Below are 18,203 nucleotides of genomic sequence, written 5' to 3'. Positions count from 1 at the left end.
GTGGACCTGGTCCACAATAATATTATTGCGGACGCGAGCTTTATACACACGCAACTGACATTACATTGAACATAGTGACCCTTATTTTTAACATAGTAACCTTATTTTTAACATAGTAATCTTTATTAAAAGTTGTATAACGTTTAATACTATTGTGAACTTGAAATCCGACGTTATGATCCTAATTTTTATAATAGTGACCTTTATTATTTATATTGACCTTATAAATATATCATTAAAAAAATTAACCTCTTATAGCTTATATATTACAAAAATGACTTTTATTTTCAACATAGTGACCTTCATTTTATCCTAGTGACTTTTTTTTTTTATAAATGAAATAATCATAGTTTCTCTAATGTTAGTGGTCCATAATAAATTAGTGTGAACCAAGTCCATTTAAGAATTTGTAGCATTTTTCACGGGAATTAATAAACACAAATAAGAATAGTAAAGTTCATTGAAAAAGTAAGTTGACATTGGGTATGCAAAAATAGTAAAGAGAGAAAGTAATAAAAGTACATGGGAAAACAAAATTTACATGGGAATTTTAAATTTGCACAACTATTGTTGCAAATTGGAGGGAATTTTGGTAAAAAATTAATATTTATGGTTGTTGGAAAAAACAAATGGGGTGAACATTTTGGACTAAAATTTTCCCATAAAGGACTATCAAAAGGGGACGGAGGGATTAGATTTCTTGTATGTATTGAAAATCCGTGTATTGCACGGACTTTATCTAATTTATTTTCTATAATTATCTTCAATTAATCTTCAAATTTTTTCATCTCTCAAAATTATTCTACCCATATTAATTGCTAATTTCAAATAATGAATTTTCTAATGTAATGAATTTTTTTATCAAACAAAAATCGGGTATTTAATATATGGAGTAGAATGCCCCGATTTTGAAAAGTTGAACAGGGCCCCATAAATAATTTACAATTTTAGTCTCGGCACACTGGATTATTATCAATAACTATATACTAAAAGACACACCAGCAATGACACGTGTCATCTCCTGGTGTGTCCTTAGCATTTTATTTTTTTAATTAATTAGAAAAAATTATTTAGGGAATTTATTTAAAAGATAAGTTTTTTTGTCAACCAAATAAACAAGCAATAATATTTACTTTTCTTATGTTATTACGCAATTAAGTACGAATTAATAAGGAAATAAATAATCTTTTTACAGAAGATGTAATTATGGTGGAATATAATTTAATCTACAAAGATATTAGCTTTTTATTTTGTATGCCATAAATTAATTTATAAAAAGAAAAAATAGAGTAATTAAAATACTCGTGCATGGCACGGGACCTAACCTAGTTATTAAATATATTGGACTTACGTGAATTTGACTCAACCAATTTTTTTATTCTCTTAGATCTAAATATGGTATTAATATATATTGACTCACAGATGAGTTCGATTTCACATAATAAAAAGAAAAAATAGAGTAATTAAAATACTCGTGCATGGCACGGGACCTAACCTAGTTATTAAATATATTGGACTTACGTGAATTTGACTCAACCATTTTTTTATTCTCTTAGATCTAAATATGGTATTAATATATATTGACTCATAGATGAGTTCGGTTTCACATAATACCTACTCAAATAAATAACCTCTTTTTTTTGTTAGCTCATTAAAATTGCAGCTATCTCAAGAATAATTTACTTGGTCTTCGAGTCCGTCATTAGCCGTTGCAGCATGAGTTTGTTAGTTGTTGCTAGCGTGGTGGTCTTGAATTGTTTTGTTCTCTTCTTTGTTTTGATGAAGATTTTCCAAAAGATCAACCTATAAGAAGTGCAAACCAAATTAGACTAAATAATTACTTATACTATTTTTAAGTTAGACTAAATGAATACTTCAATATTTTTTTTCAGGAAACGTTGAGGATTCAATGGTTGTCCTTACATATTTTATAACTTTAATATTTTAAATTATACGAAATATTTTATTAACAATTAGAAACTTTTTTTTTATATATTTACAAAGTGTAATTTAAGACGATTCTAATAAGATCTCACATTAATACATTTTTTCCAATGTATAAATCGCAAAAGATAATCAAATGAATGTGTATATTATTAAATAATGTCGATTACCGAACATAGCAATTAAAAAAGAATGGAGGAAGTATATTTTTTCACCATATTTATTTTGTACAAAAATCTTAATTTATTTATCTAATTCCCTCAATTTCGTTTTCTTTGTCCTATTCGGTATCTTACACGGCTTTCAACGCAATATTGAAATCAGTGCGTTTCCGGTGCGGCTGGCCACACGGTGCGGCAGGGTGCCATATTAGTAACCCCTCAAGTAACCCCCAAGTAACCCCACTTAAGTAACCCCTCAAGTAACCCCTAAGTAACCCCTCAAATAACCCCCAAGTAAGTAACCCCGAAAGTAACCCCTTAGGTAACCCCTGACCGGACTAAGTAACCTCTTAAGTAACCCCTGACCGGACCTAGTAACTCCTGACCGACCAAGTAACCCCGACCTAGTAACCCCTTACTGACCAAGTAACCCCAACCTAGTAACCCCCGACTAACCTACACTACTTGTTGCACATTCACTCCCGTACCCACTACCCCACACCGCCAACAACCACGCCACCACCTGACCACCAACTGCCCCACACATCAATACCACACGACCACCACAATTCACAAACCCATAACCAAACCACACCCACCTAGACCCTCACCACGATAGCACCCAAACCACACCAAAACCTTACCCACCACTAGACCCCTACCCAACCAGACCCACCCAAACCACCGCACCTGACCATCTCACCTTCCTCACAACCCGCGCAATCTCAAGCGAAAATTAAAGCTTCGAAATTTGGGGAAAATGTTAGGGTTTGGCCGGAATTTTGAGCAATTCCTCATAATCTCTCCTTCAAATCTCGGCTTGCATCTTTGAGACTTGTTTCGACTCGATCTTTCTTCTTGATTTTTTTCTTGGAGATTGAATCTTGGGTTTTCATGGTTTTGAGTTTTTTTTGGAGGATTTATCAATGGCGGATTTGAGGGATTTGCAGGAATTGGTACGGTATATTAGGAGGTAAGAGTGTGGAGAGGAGAGAGAGAAGAGAGAGGTCGCCATTGTTGTGGAAGGAGAGAGAAGAGAGTGAAATTGGGTCGCCATTGTTGTGGAGAGGAGAGAGAAATTTCTTTTTTTTTTTAATTTTTGTGGCTGGCCATACGGTGCGGCCAGCCGCATATAAAACCTTATATTGACCATCGAAACACACTTCCTAGTAATTCATTTGGGTACGTATACAAAATTTCAATTTGTAACTTATGGAAACTAAGAATTTAGACGATTTTAATAGGATTTCATATGACCATAATATGTACAGGTTTGGAAACCAATAAGAGAATTCTTAACTAGATTCCATATATATTTTCTATTAAATGCACAAATTTGATTATTAACTAGATTTTATGTACACACACATACATTGATACACTTCCTAGTTCCTACATTGGATTTTTTTTTTTTCACCATTTCGACTTTTACATTATGCATACAACCTTTTTTGACCATCGATCTTTAGTGATTTTATCCGTTAGAAAAAATATATATAATCGAGATCTAGTTAGATTTGTCTCAATATCTACTTTTAAAATAACAACTTTTAAATTATTTTTAATTTAAGATATTAATAATGACAAAAAAAAAACCTAGGTAAACATGATGGGTGTAATTTATGGAACCCATTTGATGAGCATTTAGGTTGTTTTCGCCTTCCTTTTATGGCTTTCTTTCTTAATAATTGCTTAGTTTTTTGCTTTTGCTCTTAGTTTTACCTTTCCTCTCTTATTTTGTAACTTTTGTGTATTTCGTTGGTTTTCTAGTCTTTTCTCCTTTATATGCTCTATTTCCGTGGTTGAAGGTATTGTACGAGGTTCGGGTCTTGATATTGGTGATTTACTAAGGTGGAGGAAGCTTTTGGAGCAATCTCATGGCAATTGAAAAGCTCAAGATGCAAGGAAGTGAAATTCCAAGTCTTAGCTCTTTCGCTCTCATGTCGTGCTACCATGAAGAAGTGGTGTTGAACCCACTGTCAAGTGCATTAGCTACTGCCCCTATTAGTGTTTATCATCATCACTCGTGAAGACCTTAGCGAACGCACGAAGCCGCGAGAATATCGAAGAAACCCAGAGATGCGCGGGCGCGAGCGGACCACCCCATTGCACGGGTGCGCCACCCCTTGGCGCGGGCGCACCTCCCCTACAGCGCGGGCGCACCTTTCTGGGTATTTGTTGCTCGTTTTTTGTGTTTTTGCGCCTCTATAAATATCATTGTAACCCGATTTTTGGGGCAAGTTTTTAGAATAAGTTTCATATTGGATTTTGATCATATTCTTAGCTTAGTTGAGTGCTTCTCTCTCTAGTTTTAGGGTTAGTTTTAGGAGTATGTAGATTTTAGAGGGGAAAAGTGAGGAATTTCAATGGTGATTTGAGGTATTGAAGATGCAAGGGTGACAATTGTGTTGGAAATCTTCTCTATTATCAATGATCATTTCTAACTCTATCTCATTTATTGTTTTGATTAGTTAATTCATGTTTGTTTGATTTGATTTGATTGGATTTTGATGTTAGATTTTTTATTAGAGTAATTGTTCTTCATTGATTGTGATTCTTGATTTCATTAGTTGTTAATTGATTTGATGATGTTTGAGTAGTTGTTTGGCTAGGGATAGGGTGAAACTTATATGATTGATTGATTGTGCTTAATTTGGGAAATGTGTTGATTGATTTTTGAGATTAAAGTGATTATTGGAAATTTGCATGTGTGTGTTTAATTTAGGAGTGATCAACCTAGTTACTCACACTAGATTGCATTGTAGTTTCACATTGATATTAACAATTGATTTGTGGCTTACATTTGTCGATTGAGTTGATTAGTGACGTTCCTAGCTAGAGCTTCTCGTAGTTGACGCTAGCTAGATCTCTAGGAGAATAGCTTGTTGACTCTTTTGATTGAGCTTGCCGTTAGTGTTCACAACCATTGATTTGCACGTGTTTCCGAGTTGGTATAATTGTCATGATCATTTGTTGATCCTAATCCCTAGCACTTTATTTGTTTGGTTTCTTTGTCTTAGTAGTTGTTAGTGTCTTCTTCTATCCTTAGACTTCGACCTAGCTTAGGCACCAATCGAGAGCACTTGAACATAACCGTTCCTAGTGGTTCGACCCTTGACTTACCTCTATACTTGTATATAGGTTAGTTGAATGATTATAAATTTTGTTTGGCTTAGGGAAGATTAGTCCAACGACCTATTTCACCCCACGTGAAAACATGAAATCATACATCAAAGCATTTATGATGTGCGACTTGCCACCCTATGTGACTTCTTGTAAAAGAACAAAATTAGCTCTATAACACTGACCAATTAAAATCTGTAATACTGATTGACGATACTGACCGGCTAAACCCTAAAACTCTGACTAATTAATCCCTATAACATTAACAAAGTAACCCCTGTAGTACTAACTAATTAAGTAACCGCTATAACTCTAACGAAGTAATTGCATGTAATACCCCGTATTTTTAATGTATTTTACATATTATTTATTTAATTATAAAATATATTTTGGGTCAAACTATTTTAATCATGGGATTTAAATAATACAAGGTTTAATTTTTAGATTAATAAATATTCAATCCGAATATAGTTCATCTTCATAATAAACTCAATCATTCTATTTTTAAATTTTAGCTACCTATTCTACTACCTCCGGTCCAACTTACTCGCAACAAAGGCATACTTTATGTCTCACAAATAATACCCCTTTGTTGCAAGTAAATTGGACCGGAGGTAGTATTATTCAAGTCCACAATTATTATAAAGCTCAAACCTACCCTAAACAAACCTGCATTATAAATACTCATACAATCCCCAAAATTTTGCTACTCATGAATCAAAGGGTAAGTTTTATTTTATTTTATTTTTTCTTTTATTTTCTTTTTTCCCTTTTCTTTTTCTTTTTCCCCTTTAATTCTCTTTTCCTCTTATTTCACGTAGGAACCCCCAGCTACGAAGGTTCGCTCCCACTGCCTGCTGTCCGGCAGCCGTTTAGTCAGAGCTGCGGAGCCGCTTTTCGGCCGCCGCTGCATTACCAGCCAACACCCACCGTAACACTCTTCTTCTTCTCTCTCATCCTCTTTGTTTTACATTGTGTATATGTATATGTATTTTAGTATGAGTTTGGTTTTATTGGTTTTAAAATGATTAATTTAGTATCAAATCATGTTTTGATTGATTTAAAGATATAATTTGAGATTTTAGACTTGGTGTTAATTTTCAGATTGTATAGATTAGAAGTTAAAGTTCTCAATTTCATAAAGTTATGATTTTTAAGGTTCTTATACAAATTAATTTGGGGGATTAAATTATATTTTGGTGCCTTAGTGCACTTAAGGTGTTTTTAACACCGAGGGATAGGATTTGTGGCGCATTATACGTTTAAGGTGTCTTTGACTGCGAATTAGATTTAAAAAGAACTTCAACATTAAATATTATGTGGTCACTAATTATTCAAGAATTAAATTGACATGTTTGATTGTTTGAATAGTTATTAAGATTCAATGATTATGGTCTGAGAGTCATCACCAAGTCTAATTATATGTAAATAACGTAAAGTGAAAGAGATTACGCACTAAAACTCTTAGAACGTATATACCTTGAGTATGAACATATGGGGGGGGGAGTTATGTGACTTTATATTTGACCATAATTTCTACTGGGGGTACAGGACGATGTACTTTCCATTTTATTATGCGCAGGAATTTCGCCACTTACGAGTGGTTCTTTTATACTGGCACGGTTAACTCCCGTGTTAGTACCCCTTTATTGGGGCAGGTTAGGGGGAAACCCGTTCGATGCATAATCAAGCTAAATAAATAATGTACTTATGTATTAGTTGGTCATTGAGTATGTTTTATGCTTGTAAACAGGGGCAACAAGGTAAGTTGGATGATAGGGTGAAAGCATGTTAGTGTGTTTTATATACGCTTATGTACTCAACATCGCTGATTGTGTGTTTGGTATTTGGCCCTACGGCGACCCATTTCTAATGGCGAGTAGTGGGGACAACTAGAGAAGAGTTTTTCAGGTGATGAAGCATATTCATGATGAGCATGAGTGAAGAGCAAAGCTTAGTTTTCATAAAACTATGATGTGATTTATTGCTTTATTTATTATATTATATTATGATTGTGAGAATAACGCAAAGGTTTTAAGTTTTATTTGGTTTTACTAAGGGCCTACAATGGTTCCAAGTTGTAGGTTGATTCCGGTTGATGTTGGTTTAACTTTACTTTTGTCTTGGTTGACTTTATAGTTGACTTGTTTTGAATATTTTTAAAGATAGTTTTCTGCTGTGTGTCTTTGATAATTATCTTAGCCGTTTTCACGGTTCCGGTAATATCTTAGATTTTCCTATTTTGAGTTTTAAAAAGCGTAAAATAGGTATTTCAAAGGAAAGACTTTTCTAGAGTGTTACAGTAATCCCTATGATCGTTAGTCACACGTACGGTGTGGTAAGCCACTTATAAAAGTTTGTGATCATACATGCAAGTGATGCAAATAAAAATTAACTGAGGATGTATACATATTTTGTATTTAATGTGCAAACAATGATTTTACCTCTTTTGCGGAGAATCCGATTGAAGTAAGATGCATATTATTATGTGTTCCAAAGATACTTATAATGGAGTCATCACTTGTTTGAAGTGGAGTTGAAAACGGTTGCAAGTCCTCACAATTGTATCCTGATCCACATGATTTATATCCACTTCGCCATATATTGGTGTGTATTCTTAATGACACGATCACGCTTTCCCTTTTACTATGGTAAAATCCTTTTTTCCCGCTTATTTTCTGTATAAACTCACTATGCTTTAGAACAACCTAAAAACAATTAAAAAAATATTATTGAAACGTAGAAATACTATTATGGATTATGGAATAAGGATTTAATCCCTATTATTTTATAATTCACTATATTTGACATGTATATTGTATATACTACATAGATAAAAGCATAGAGAGAATTATATTGCATAAGTGTCTTTGGTTTTACATTTTAACAAAAAACTATATTTATCCACTAGGTTAAACTCCATACAATGCACAGATGTTAAAAAATTATAATGACAATGTAATTATATAGAAAAATATAAAATATAAATGAATCGATTCATCGGACATTAAAACATATGGAGAAGACATTTTCTTAAAAAAACAATAAGACAAAACATTTAATATATTTATATTGTGCAAGTTGATTGATTCAATATATATATATATATATATATATATATATATATATATATATATATAAATTCTCTTTGGTAACATTCATTTTTTTTATTTTTTTTCTTTAATAAACAGTAAAAATTCTTATAATCATTGTTAACATATTATTTTTTTTTTACAAAAAAAAAATAAATATTCTTAATAAAAATATTTTAACCATGATTAATTTTCTAATTTTTTGTAATAAAATATTTTAGAAATTATTTTTTATTTCTAAAAAAACCCCTCCCCCACCAACACAACCACCACCTGACCCCCTCTCCCTTGCCGGCGGCACCCAACTCCCTATATCCTGTTACCCTATCGGCGTCCCGCCACCCCTCCCTCCCATGCCGGCGGAGCCCCATCCTTACTCCCATTCCCCCACCTGCTCGATTCAAACTGTGATTGATGTTCAACAGGTCACTGATAATTTTTCTTGTTTAATTTACAAAAAATACTTATTAAAGTTCAACATGTTCTTGAATAATCCAAAGTGTGTCTAGTTAAAAAAAAAGGTCTTGCAAAGTTGTATTATTCTTGTTAAAATTTTCTAATTATTATTTGATATTTCTTTTTGAAGGTAGTCGGCAAAAAAATTTTAAATTAATAGAAGGAAAAAATAAATATATGGCGAGAGTAGATTTGATTTTAAAACTTGTAATCAAAGCAATATAAAATTCACCATCTTAACTAAAGTTAAACCATAGTATAAATATGTAATAAAATAAATAATATATTTAATTGACTTTAATAGTGGTATATAACGATACAAGCACAAGAGCAATCCAAATATCTAATCCAATAAGAAATGTGAAATATGTTGTAATTAAGAATATGGATTCAGAAAGCATTAAAATAAAATTACCCTATACGTCTCTCCATGGTTGCTGCCAAAGAAGTGGTTAGTTGATAGTTTTCCGAATGCATCAACTTTGACAAACCCAATTCCATGTATAACGTCGTCATGGCTTATTATTATCTCTTTGATATAATTAAATCTATCTAGCTCTATCGACCAATTCCCTCCATTTTCTGGAAAACCATATGGACCATGTTTCATAGTGGATAGCCTAACCTGAACTGAACAAAGTTCATTAATTATTCAAAATATATAACCCCTATTTATATATATATATATATATATATATATATATATATATATATATATATATATATATATATATATATATATATATATATATATATATATATATATATATATATATATATATATATATATATATATATATATATATATATATATATATATATATATATATATATATATAATGAGGTCACTTCATATATAATAGGGGTTACTCGAATGAGCAAATTAAATGTGGATACTTTAATTTGACGGAGATCGGGCTACTCTAATGGGAAAATGATGTATTTTTAATAAATTATTGAAGTTTTAATTTATTAGTTCAAAAACTTAATACAAAATTATAGCAGTTACTGAGATAAATAATGAAAAATGAGGTTTTTTTTATAAATTAACTAGCTTTTGGCCCCATTTTACTGGTTTTGCATACATTATCATTTATACTTAAAACTCACAAGTTACTTTATTTTATCGTCTTTTGATATATAAAAAAATGGCAAAAATTGTCCAATCAAAATATCTTATTGCATGATTGTTAATCAATAATTTATATTAAAAAAATAACCTAAAAATGTCAAACCCTTGTATATTTTTACATCAAATATAATGTTCTTCTTTAGTAAATATATTTCTCTTATAGTATGCTTAATATCTTGAAAATAATAGTCAATAACATGCAAGCAAGCAATGTTATACTATGAAAATATCTTAATATTCTTACTTAAAACTCTTTATTTTTCTTAACAATTCAAGCCTTCCTTCTTTGCAGCCTCAATTTTTTTTCCTTGTCAATCATCATTTCTATCGTATTAAAGATTTTGAATAGAACGAACTCAGAGTAGTCCTGGCTCGTTAGCACCCTTGTTGTGAGACATGGTTGTTTTGTCTCACAAACTTCCATTTATATATACTACCTCCGTTAATTTTTATGTGCAATTTTGGAATATTTTATATCTCGCAAATAATACCCCAAAGTTGCGCATAAAAATTAACAGAGGCAGTACTTTCTACCATTACCCCAACCAAGAAAAGTGAAAAAAAAAAAAAAAAAAAAAAAAAAAAAAAAAAAAAAAAATTATTGGGTCATACCTCCTTCACACGAATTCCAAAGGAAGAAAGTAAACACTTGTCATATCCAACTCTTTTCTTCTTTTCAAGATAAGCAGTCCCATATATGTTGAAAATAACATCTGTACTTTGGAGTTGAATAGAAAATATTTCGTCTGTCGATTGAGTTTTTACTTCACTCCAAAAATACCCACCAGGAAATAAGTTGGTATGTATCTTCAATAGTTTAATAGTTTTATGTGGTTCAGTCGCAATTCTGCCGCTTATTTGCGTTATAAATTCATGAGACTTCATCTTCAATCCATAGTTATAAAGCTAACAAAAAATGTTACACAAGGAATTCATTAAATGCTTATTTGAGCACACGTTAAATAATCTTTGTTAAAGCATAATTCTTTCATATATTGCATAAATTCCATCAATTATACACAGTAAGAATTTATCCAAAATCTAAACTGCATAATTAAGTAAATGTAAAATGTACATAAAAAGTTCTTGCGATAAAAGATTATAAGGTGATTCTCTACAATAACTTATTTGTCTAGCCAAATTAATTTCGTTAGACAATTTGACAGCAATTTTAAAATTATGTTTTATTACCTACACTTCAAAAACTCACAAAAAATAAGTTGAATGCCAAAAAAAATATAAATAGAAAAAAATCTTAGAGATCAAATTGGTTCAATATACATAGAAGCGTTGATAAAATTTAAATAAGCATGCTTCAAAATTATTATACATATTTTAAAATTTAAAAAAAAAATATCAATACTGTTTGAGTCCATAAACAAATCCACATGTTATTTCAAAAAAAAAAAAAAAATCCACATGTGAGTGAAAGTATATTATCCACACTAGGACACTAGGTTAGCACCCGTGCGATGCACGGGTTTCACAGTAACTTAACTTTGGATTTTTGTATTGTTTTCACGTTTTTTTTTTAGTTCAAAATGTTAATAAGTTAACTTTAATTATTGACCTCAATTATTATGCTAATAAATTTCCTAAAAACAAAAAGTTATTATGCTAATAACGCTTTTTTAATCAATGTCAATTTTGTTGTTGTAAAAAAAAAAAAACAAAACAAAAAAACAAAAAAACAAAAAACAAAAAACAAAAAATATGCTTATATCTCCTAAAAAGACTCCAACAACCTAATATCAACATAAATTAGCAAAATAATAGATTCCTTTTTTAAATTAATTACCTAAAAAATAGTAATTATCTATTTAAAATTAATAAGCATTTTGTTTCATTTAAAAAAAAAAAAAGCAAAAAGCATTTGAGCGGGAAATCTTTTCATAAGATAGCGCCACGTATACAACTTTGGAAAATGATGACACAGCGGTTGCTACTTTAGTATAAGTTACTAGTTTTTGGCCCCGTGCAATGCACGGATTTATAAAGTAAGATTTATTAATAATTATAGTCGATTGAAATTATAGAGTTAATTGAAATTAAATGACTTATGTAACATTTTTTATTTTATTTTTTTCAAAAATGTCTATTTTTTAAATTCTTAATTATAAATCACATAAATAAAATTTGATAAAAGAATTTTAATTTATTAATAGAATTTTAAAAAAAAAAATAAATAAATAGCATTTTGGAGGGAAAATTTTTCACAAAATTATGCCAAGTGTTTCTTTTGGTGATTACTTTAGTATATAAGTATAGATAGATTAAAGTGTGTAGAAAGTGTTAGGAAGTGTATCCCACATTGAAGAAATAAGAAAATTGTGTCCATTTTATAAGGTTAAGGGGCTATTCCCCCTTATTGACATATGGTTTTGAGGTGGAACCTCCTTGGTCGTATAAAGTGGACCTCGTGGCAGGTGTGACCTTAACTCGTTTATCAAATACTTATATACTTAAGTAATCCCCAAAATTATCCCTTAAGTACACGTGTCATCACCTCATACAAAAAATTTCCGCCAAAAAAATTTGTTATTTTTTTTTTTGTAATTAAATGAAGTTTGCTACTATTCCTCCTAGAGATGTTTTGGCCTTATTAAGAATGATGTTCAACAATAATAATATGAAAAATTAAAAAATATAGTGGTAAAGAATTAAAGATGTTACGTAATAATATTATAAAATACTACTTTTTTAAAAAACAAATACTACTTAGATATTATCAAAAAGTATTATAAATATTATTATTATTATTATTATTATTATTATTATTGTTATTGTTATTGTTATTATTTATTTATTTATTTATTTATTATTATTATTATTATTATTATTATTATTATTATTATATCTCAAAAACAAAAGTTATACAACCTACAATAAATTAGTGAGAAACCGAGATACACTCTAGGCCCCCACTCTCTTGCTAAAACAGAAGTCATACAACCTACAATAAATTAGTGGGAAGCCAAGATACACTCTAGGCCCCCACTTATCTAGCTATAGCAAAGCCAACCTTAGTGAAGATATAAGTTGCCACACGAATAACATCAATAGTGAGTACTTTTTAATTAAGAACAAGAGTATTCTTTCATATCAGATATAAATTTATTATTACTCCTTCCATATCACATTAATTGTAATATAAAATTAGACATTGAGATTAATCTTATGGTATATCACAAAGTTTATTTACTGTGGCTCTCACTTGCAAAAAAAAAAAAAAAAAAAAAAAAAAAAAAAAAAAAAAAAAAAACAATGTTTATTTACCTTTTTGTTTATTTTTTTATTATTATTTTTATTTTATTTACTACAATGATTTCAATTTGTATAAATTTTAATAATTAATTAATAAAATATGTACTATTGTAAAATCATGCATAGCACGAATTTTTTGAACTAGTATATACATATAAGAGACAGGCTGGATCGAAAAGATTATATTCAAATTAAAACTGATCATGTGAAGAGTTAGCGTACAAAATATTTTCACGGATTGACTATTTTTACCAATATTTTATTTTTATTTTGGTGTATCAATTCAATACTTCCATTTTATTTTATGAATTTTTTTTTCAATCTATCATTTAACGTGAATTGAATTTCATAGACAACTTTTTTTTTCTTTTTTTTTTTTCAATTTCAAAGACAACTCTTTATACTTTAATTTTATTTTTAACACAAAAAATCCTGAAATTATTATTATTTTTTTACAAAAATAAAATTTCAACACCACAAAATATTTAGAAAATTGGATTTTACTACCACTGAACAATTTCCATCCAAATATCTGTAAGTGACACAAATCACCATGATATTGGTTTAAAAAAAAGAAAAAAAATCTAATATGCCTAAAACTACCCAACCTCACCAGCGCCACCCTTTTATCCGCTTCCACACCCCTCCCTCAACCGAAACCCGCACCAACATAACCCACGCACCCACTCCCTTTTCCCCAAGCCCTAGACTGCTCAACCACTGCCAAACATAATTAAGCCCGCTTCTCCTAAAAAACGACCATGAATTTGGCCACTAATAGCCGAAATTGGCCGGCATTTTCGGCCATTAATGGTCGAATTCATTAATGTTTTTCGGGGAAGGAGAGTTTTAGTTTGGTGGTGTTGGGACGTTTAGGGCTAGGGGTAAAGGGGGTTCAGGTGGTGCGGGTTTAGGCTGCGGGAAGGGGTGTGCCGACGGTGGGGCGGGGGGCGGCGATTGTGTTAGGTGGGGGCAGAAAAGAGGGTGGGAGTGGTGGGGTTGGGGTGGCCAGGTAGTTTTAGGTTTTATATATTTTAATTTTTTTTTTCTTTTTTTGGCCAATAACAAAGTGAGTAGTGGCACTGTTGCTCCCACTTAATGGATTCTTGGACGGAATCGGTTAAGTGATGGAAAAATCCAATTTTTTAAAATTTTGCTCTTGTGAAACGAATATTTTTATTGGTGGTGTTAAAAACCAATTTAGCCTTTTTCGTATTAAAAATCAAATTTCCTTTTTTTTTTTTATTTGTTTACTCTTAAAATTTAGAGAAAATACAAGTTTATATCATTGATAAACAAGTATTGTTTATCAAGAGGTGTATATGTAAATTACATCTAACTTTGATTAACTATTGTTTTCTCTCTCCTCTTTCAACCTTTTGGTATTTTGTGATTTTCTCTCTCCACATTCAACATTTTTTTTTTATCTCTCCTCCTTCAATCTTCTATTTCAATGGTGGAATATACACCATTACATGACGTCGAACAAGTCAAAATCAATTTAGGGCGTAGGGTAAACCATGTCCGTTATTCTCACTTTGTTATTTGGGATTTCATTTAATTTCGGCGGCAAAGCCATCGGAAATGGTGGTGCAAAGTCGAATTTAATGGAGGAAGGAAAACTCAGCTACCCTAAAGGTTAACCATGCCATTAATTTCTCCTTTTGTTATAAGGATTTTTGTTTAATTTCACCGGCAAAACTGGCGGAAATGGAGTTGAACAAACTTAAAAGAGAAGGTGAAAGTGGGTAGAGCTTGGTGGTAGAAGATTAAGGTGGGTGGGAAGAAAAAATATGAACAAGAGGAAAAGATGAATATGAAGAAGAAGAAGGAAGTGGGAGGAAGAAGATGATGAATAGTAGCAAACAGAGAGTTAACGATGTTAACTTTAAAAATTTGTACAACTTGTCATAGTGGCCCACAAACAGCAAATACTAGCTTAAGGTCCATGTCATTCACGATAACTCTAATTTTTTATTTTAAGAAAATGAATTATATCCAACAAATAAAATTTGATAAAGCATATAAATTTAATATATAGAAATTATAATGTCATAATCTCTTTTAATAGGAAAAACAACAAATTATTTGAAAAATGGATTTTTTTTAGTCTGCCTGAAGTCGAGAATTTTTCAGGCATGGCTTGATCTGGTCTAATGGCCATATTAGTGAATACTTATTTATAAATGCATTTTTAATACCTCCAAAAAAAAATTATTAGCAAAAGTACAAACATACAAAAACTTACAAATAATATATCACCGACCTTTATATCTAAAAAATCATTTGTTCAACACAAAATTTATTTTATAGCTATACTACACTCTATAAATTAATTTGTGAGAATATGTACGTATAGTAATTAACTTGAATATATAATTATTTTGAATTGAAATTGAAATAAAATATTAGCTAGAGGTATTTGAAAAATAAAAAAAATTTAAGTGATGTTTTAAAGTAATTTCTTTAACATCTATTAAATTAATCAATTTAATATAACTTTTTTGGCAAAATCTAATAATACTCCATTTATAAGATAGTTAAAAAGAAGTTGAAATAAATATTTTTTTTTGAAAGAGTTGAAATAATTATTTAGGTAAATTTATATAACATAATTATGAACACCAAATAAAAAGGAATATAAATTTGTCATAAAGATAATATAAAAGACTTGGAATGATATTATTATAAAATCACATATTAACAACAAAAAAAAGGATACAAAGGAATGAAAGGGGAGTTTTGGAGGGAAAGAACAACACCAGGATGTGACACGTGTCACTCCCGATGTCTGTTTTAGTATTAAGTTATTGATGACTAATTTTTAAATTAATCTATATGTCAAATTTAAAAATATATCATTGATACAAAATTAGTTAGGTATTGATGTGTTTTTGTGACGATTTGAACTATGTAGTAGACATGTAATGACTAATAAATCAATTACATACTACTAAAAGCGAATCTAAAAGGACACTTGTCAATGTATTATTAAAAAAAATTCCTGCCAACATTACTTTCTAAAGAATTATTATATTAGAATAAGATTGCATTTAGATTATGACTTTAGGTTTATATAAAATCTAAAGTAAGCTTCTTAAAATATTAACTTGAATTGCACATTATAACTATCACATATCTGTATTTTTTCTGTCTTATTTTTTTATTGTATTAATACAAAATGGATTTCATACGATTTAGTACTGATCAATCGATTTAGTTCTTTAATATCTAATTATATTTTTGTTATAGTTAGTCAGCATATGTGCATTGCACGGGGTTTAACCTAGTAATAATAATATTGGTGAAAAATATTTTTTGACTTGTAACCTGAAATAATGACCTTGTCCTAAATGACTTGTGATCAGACCCGATTGACAGGTCTACACACAGTAATAAAATTAAATTAGATTGTGAAGTATATATATTATTTAAATTTATTAGAATATATTTAAATTAAATTAGATTGTGAAGTAATACACTTCCCGGATATATACATATATATATATATATATATATATATATATATATATATACATATATATATATATATATATATATATATATATATATATATATATACTTCCTCCGTTTCTTTTTACTTGCAACACAGCCTTGTGGTATGTGTTTTGAGGTTGGGTTTATGTAATGTAAACGGATAAATTATTCATTATAATTTTACAAATGATACTTAACCCTAATCTAATCTTCGTGTAAAAAATTTATTGATAAAATCGCTCGTTTACCCTCACTAATCATCTCCTAAAACTCCGTGCCTAAAAGGTGTGTTGCAAGTAAAAGAAAACGGAGGAAGTATATATATATATATATATACATATATATACATATATATACACACACATATATATATATATATATATACACATATATATATATATATATACACATATATATATATATATATATATACACACATATATATATATATACACATATATATATATATATACATATATATATATATATATATACACACACACTCCCTTCGTCCCCTTTAGATAGTCTCTTATGGACAAATTTTAGTCCCAAAATATTCGCCCCATTTGCTTTTTCCAGCAAGCATTAATATTAGTTTTTTTTTACCAAAATCCCTCCAATTTGCAACAATACTTATGCAAATTTATATTTTCCATGTAAATTTTGTTTTCCCATATATACTTTTATTACTTTCTCTATCTACTTTTCTGCATACCCAATGTCAATTTACTTTTTCAATGTACTTTAACTATTCTTATTTGTGTTTATTAAATCTCGTGAAAAATGCCCATAAGAGATTATCAAAAGAAGACGGAGGTAGTATATATATATATATATATATATCAGATAAGAGATCGGAAATGATTAATACCGTGGCTCCAACATTCTTGTTAATTTTTCTTCCGATTGCATCAATTATGCCGAACGAGATTCCCTCAATCCCAAGATTTGTATGGGCAATATACACTTCTACAATCTTATCGTACGAACCAATCTCCACGGACCACTTTTTTTCTTCTTGATCTTCACTACCGTATGGCCCGTACTCCTGTATCTTCTGAAAATGCAAATTAAATATTTTGTCATGACTCAAATATTCAAGGCTTAATTCAATCTTAAGTAAAAATAACTACAAGATAAAAATATTTGTACCATTGGTATTTCCATAATTATTGGATTACTATCGGCAGAATTCTTTGTTTTGTTTTTTCTTATATTTCTTACTTGTAATGTATGAACTATGAAGTATTACCTTACCATGCCCACCCACCTTTTCCTTCTTAAGAAATATTATGAAAAAAGACATTGACGTAAAGGGCTACAACACAACTTTATATTATTCTTTCTTTTTCATTTATTCTAATCCTAACTTAGAAGTAATACTAGCAATGCATGTAATGCGTATAAAATTCGATCATAAAGAGTTAATATTGTAAAACGAATACCCAAGCTGGATAAGTACCTCTTATAACGAAGATCTATATATGATATATCAATTCATCAATAGTATAAAAATTGACATTACATTTAAGA

General features: G+C 29.9%; 1 protein-coding gene across 1 annotated transcript; it reads right to left on the bottom strand.

Annotated features, from left to right (window-relative positions):
* Nucleotides 1–1,223: 1,223 nt before the first annotated feature.
* LOC145595949 (uncharacterized) lies at nt 1,224–17,946 on the bottom strand. The gene is made up of 6 exons (XM_081652384.1): nt 17,823–17,946; nt 17,542–17,727; nt 10,521–10,814; nt 9,192–9,401; nt 7,673–7,936; nt 1,224–1,803 (listed from the first exon to the last, which is right to left on the bottom strand). Exons 1-6 carry the CDS (start codon nt 17,835–17,837, stop codon nt 1,726–1,728), a joined length of 1,047 nt encoding a protein of 348 aa, XP_081508510.1. The 5' UTR covers nt 17,838–17,946; the 3' UTR covers nt 1,224–1,725.
* Nucleotides 17,947–18,203: the final 257 nt, after the last annotated feature.

Source organism: Chenopodium album, chromosome 19, assembly GCF_948465745.1.
Source record: "Chenopodium album chromosome 19, dcCheAlbu1.1, whole genome shotgun sequence".
Taxonomy (NCBI): domain Eukaryota; kingdom Viridiplantae; phylum Streptophyta; class Magnoliopsida; order Caryophyllales; family Amaranthaceae; genus Chenopodium; species Chenopodium album.
This window is presented reverse-complemented; position numbering and strand designations above follow the sequence as displayed.

Coding starts and splice junctions, on each gene's coding strand:
- LOC145595949 (XM_081652384.1), bottom strand. Junction 9,402..10,520: donor TTGGAATTCGTGTGAAGGAG/GTATGACCCAAT, acceptor TGTTCAGTTCAG/GTTAGGCTATCCACTATGAA. Junction 1,804..7,672: donor TCGGATTCTCCGCAAAAGAG/GTAAAATCATTG, acceptor CACTTCTTATAG/GTTGATCTTTTGGAAAATCT.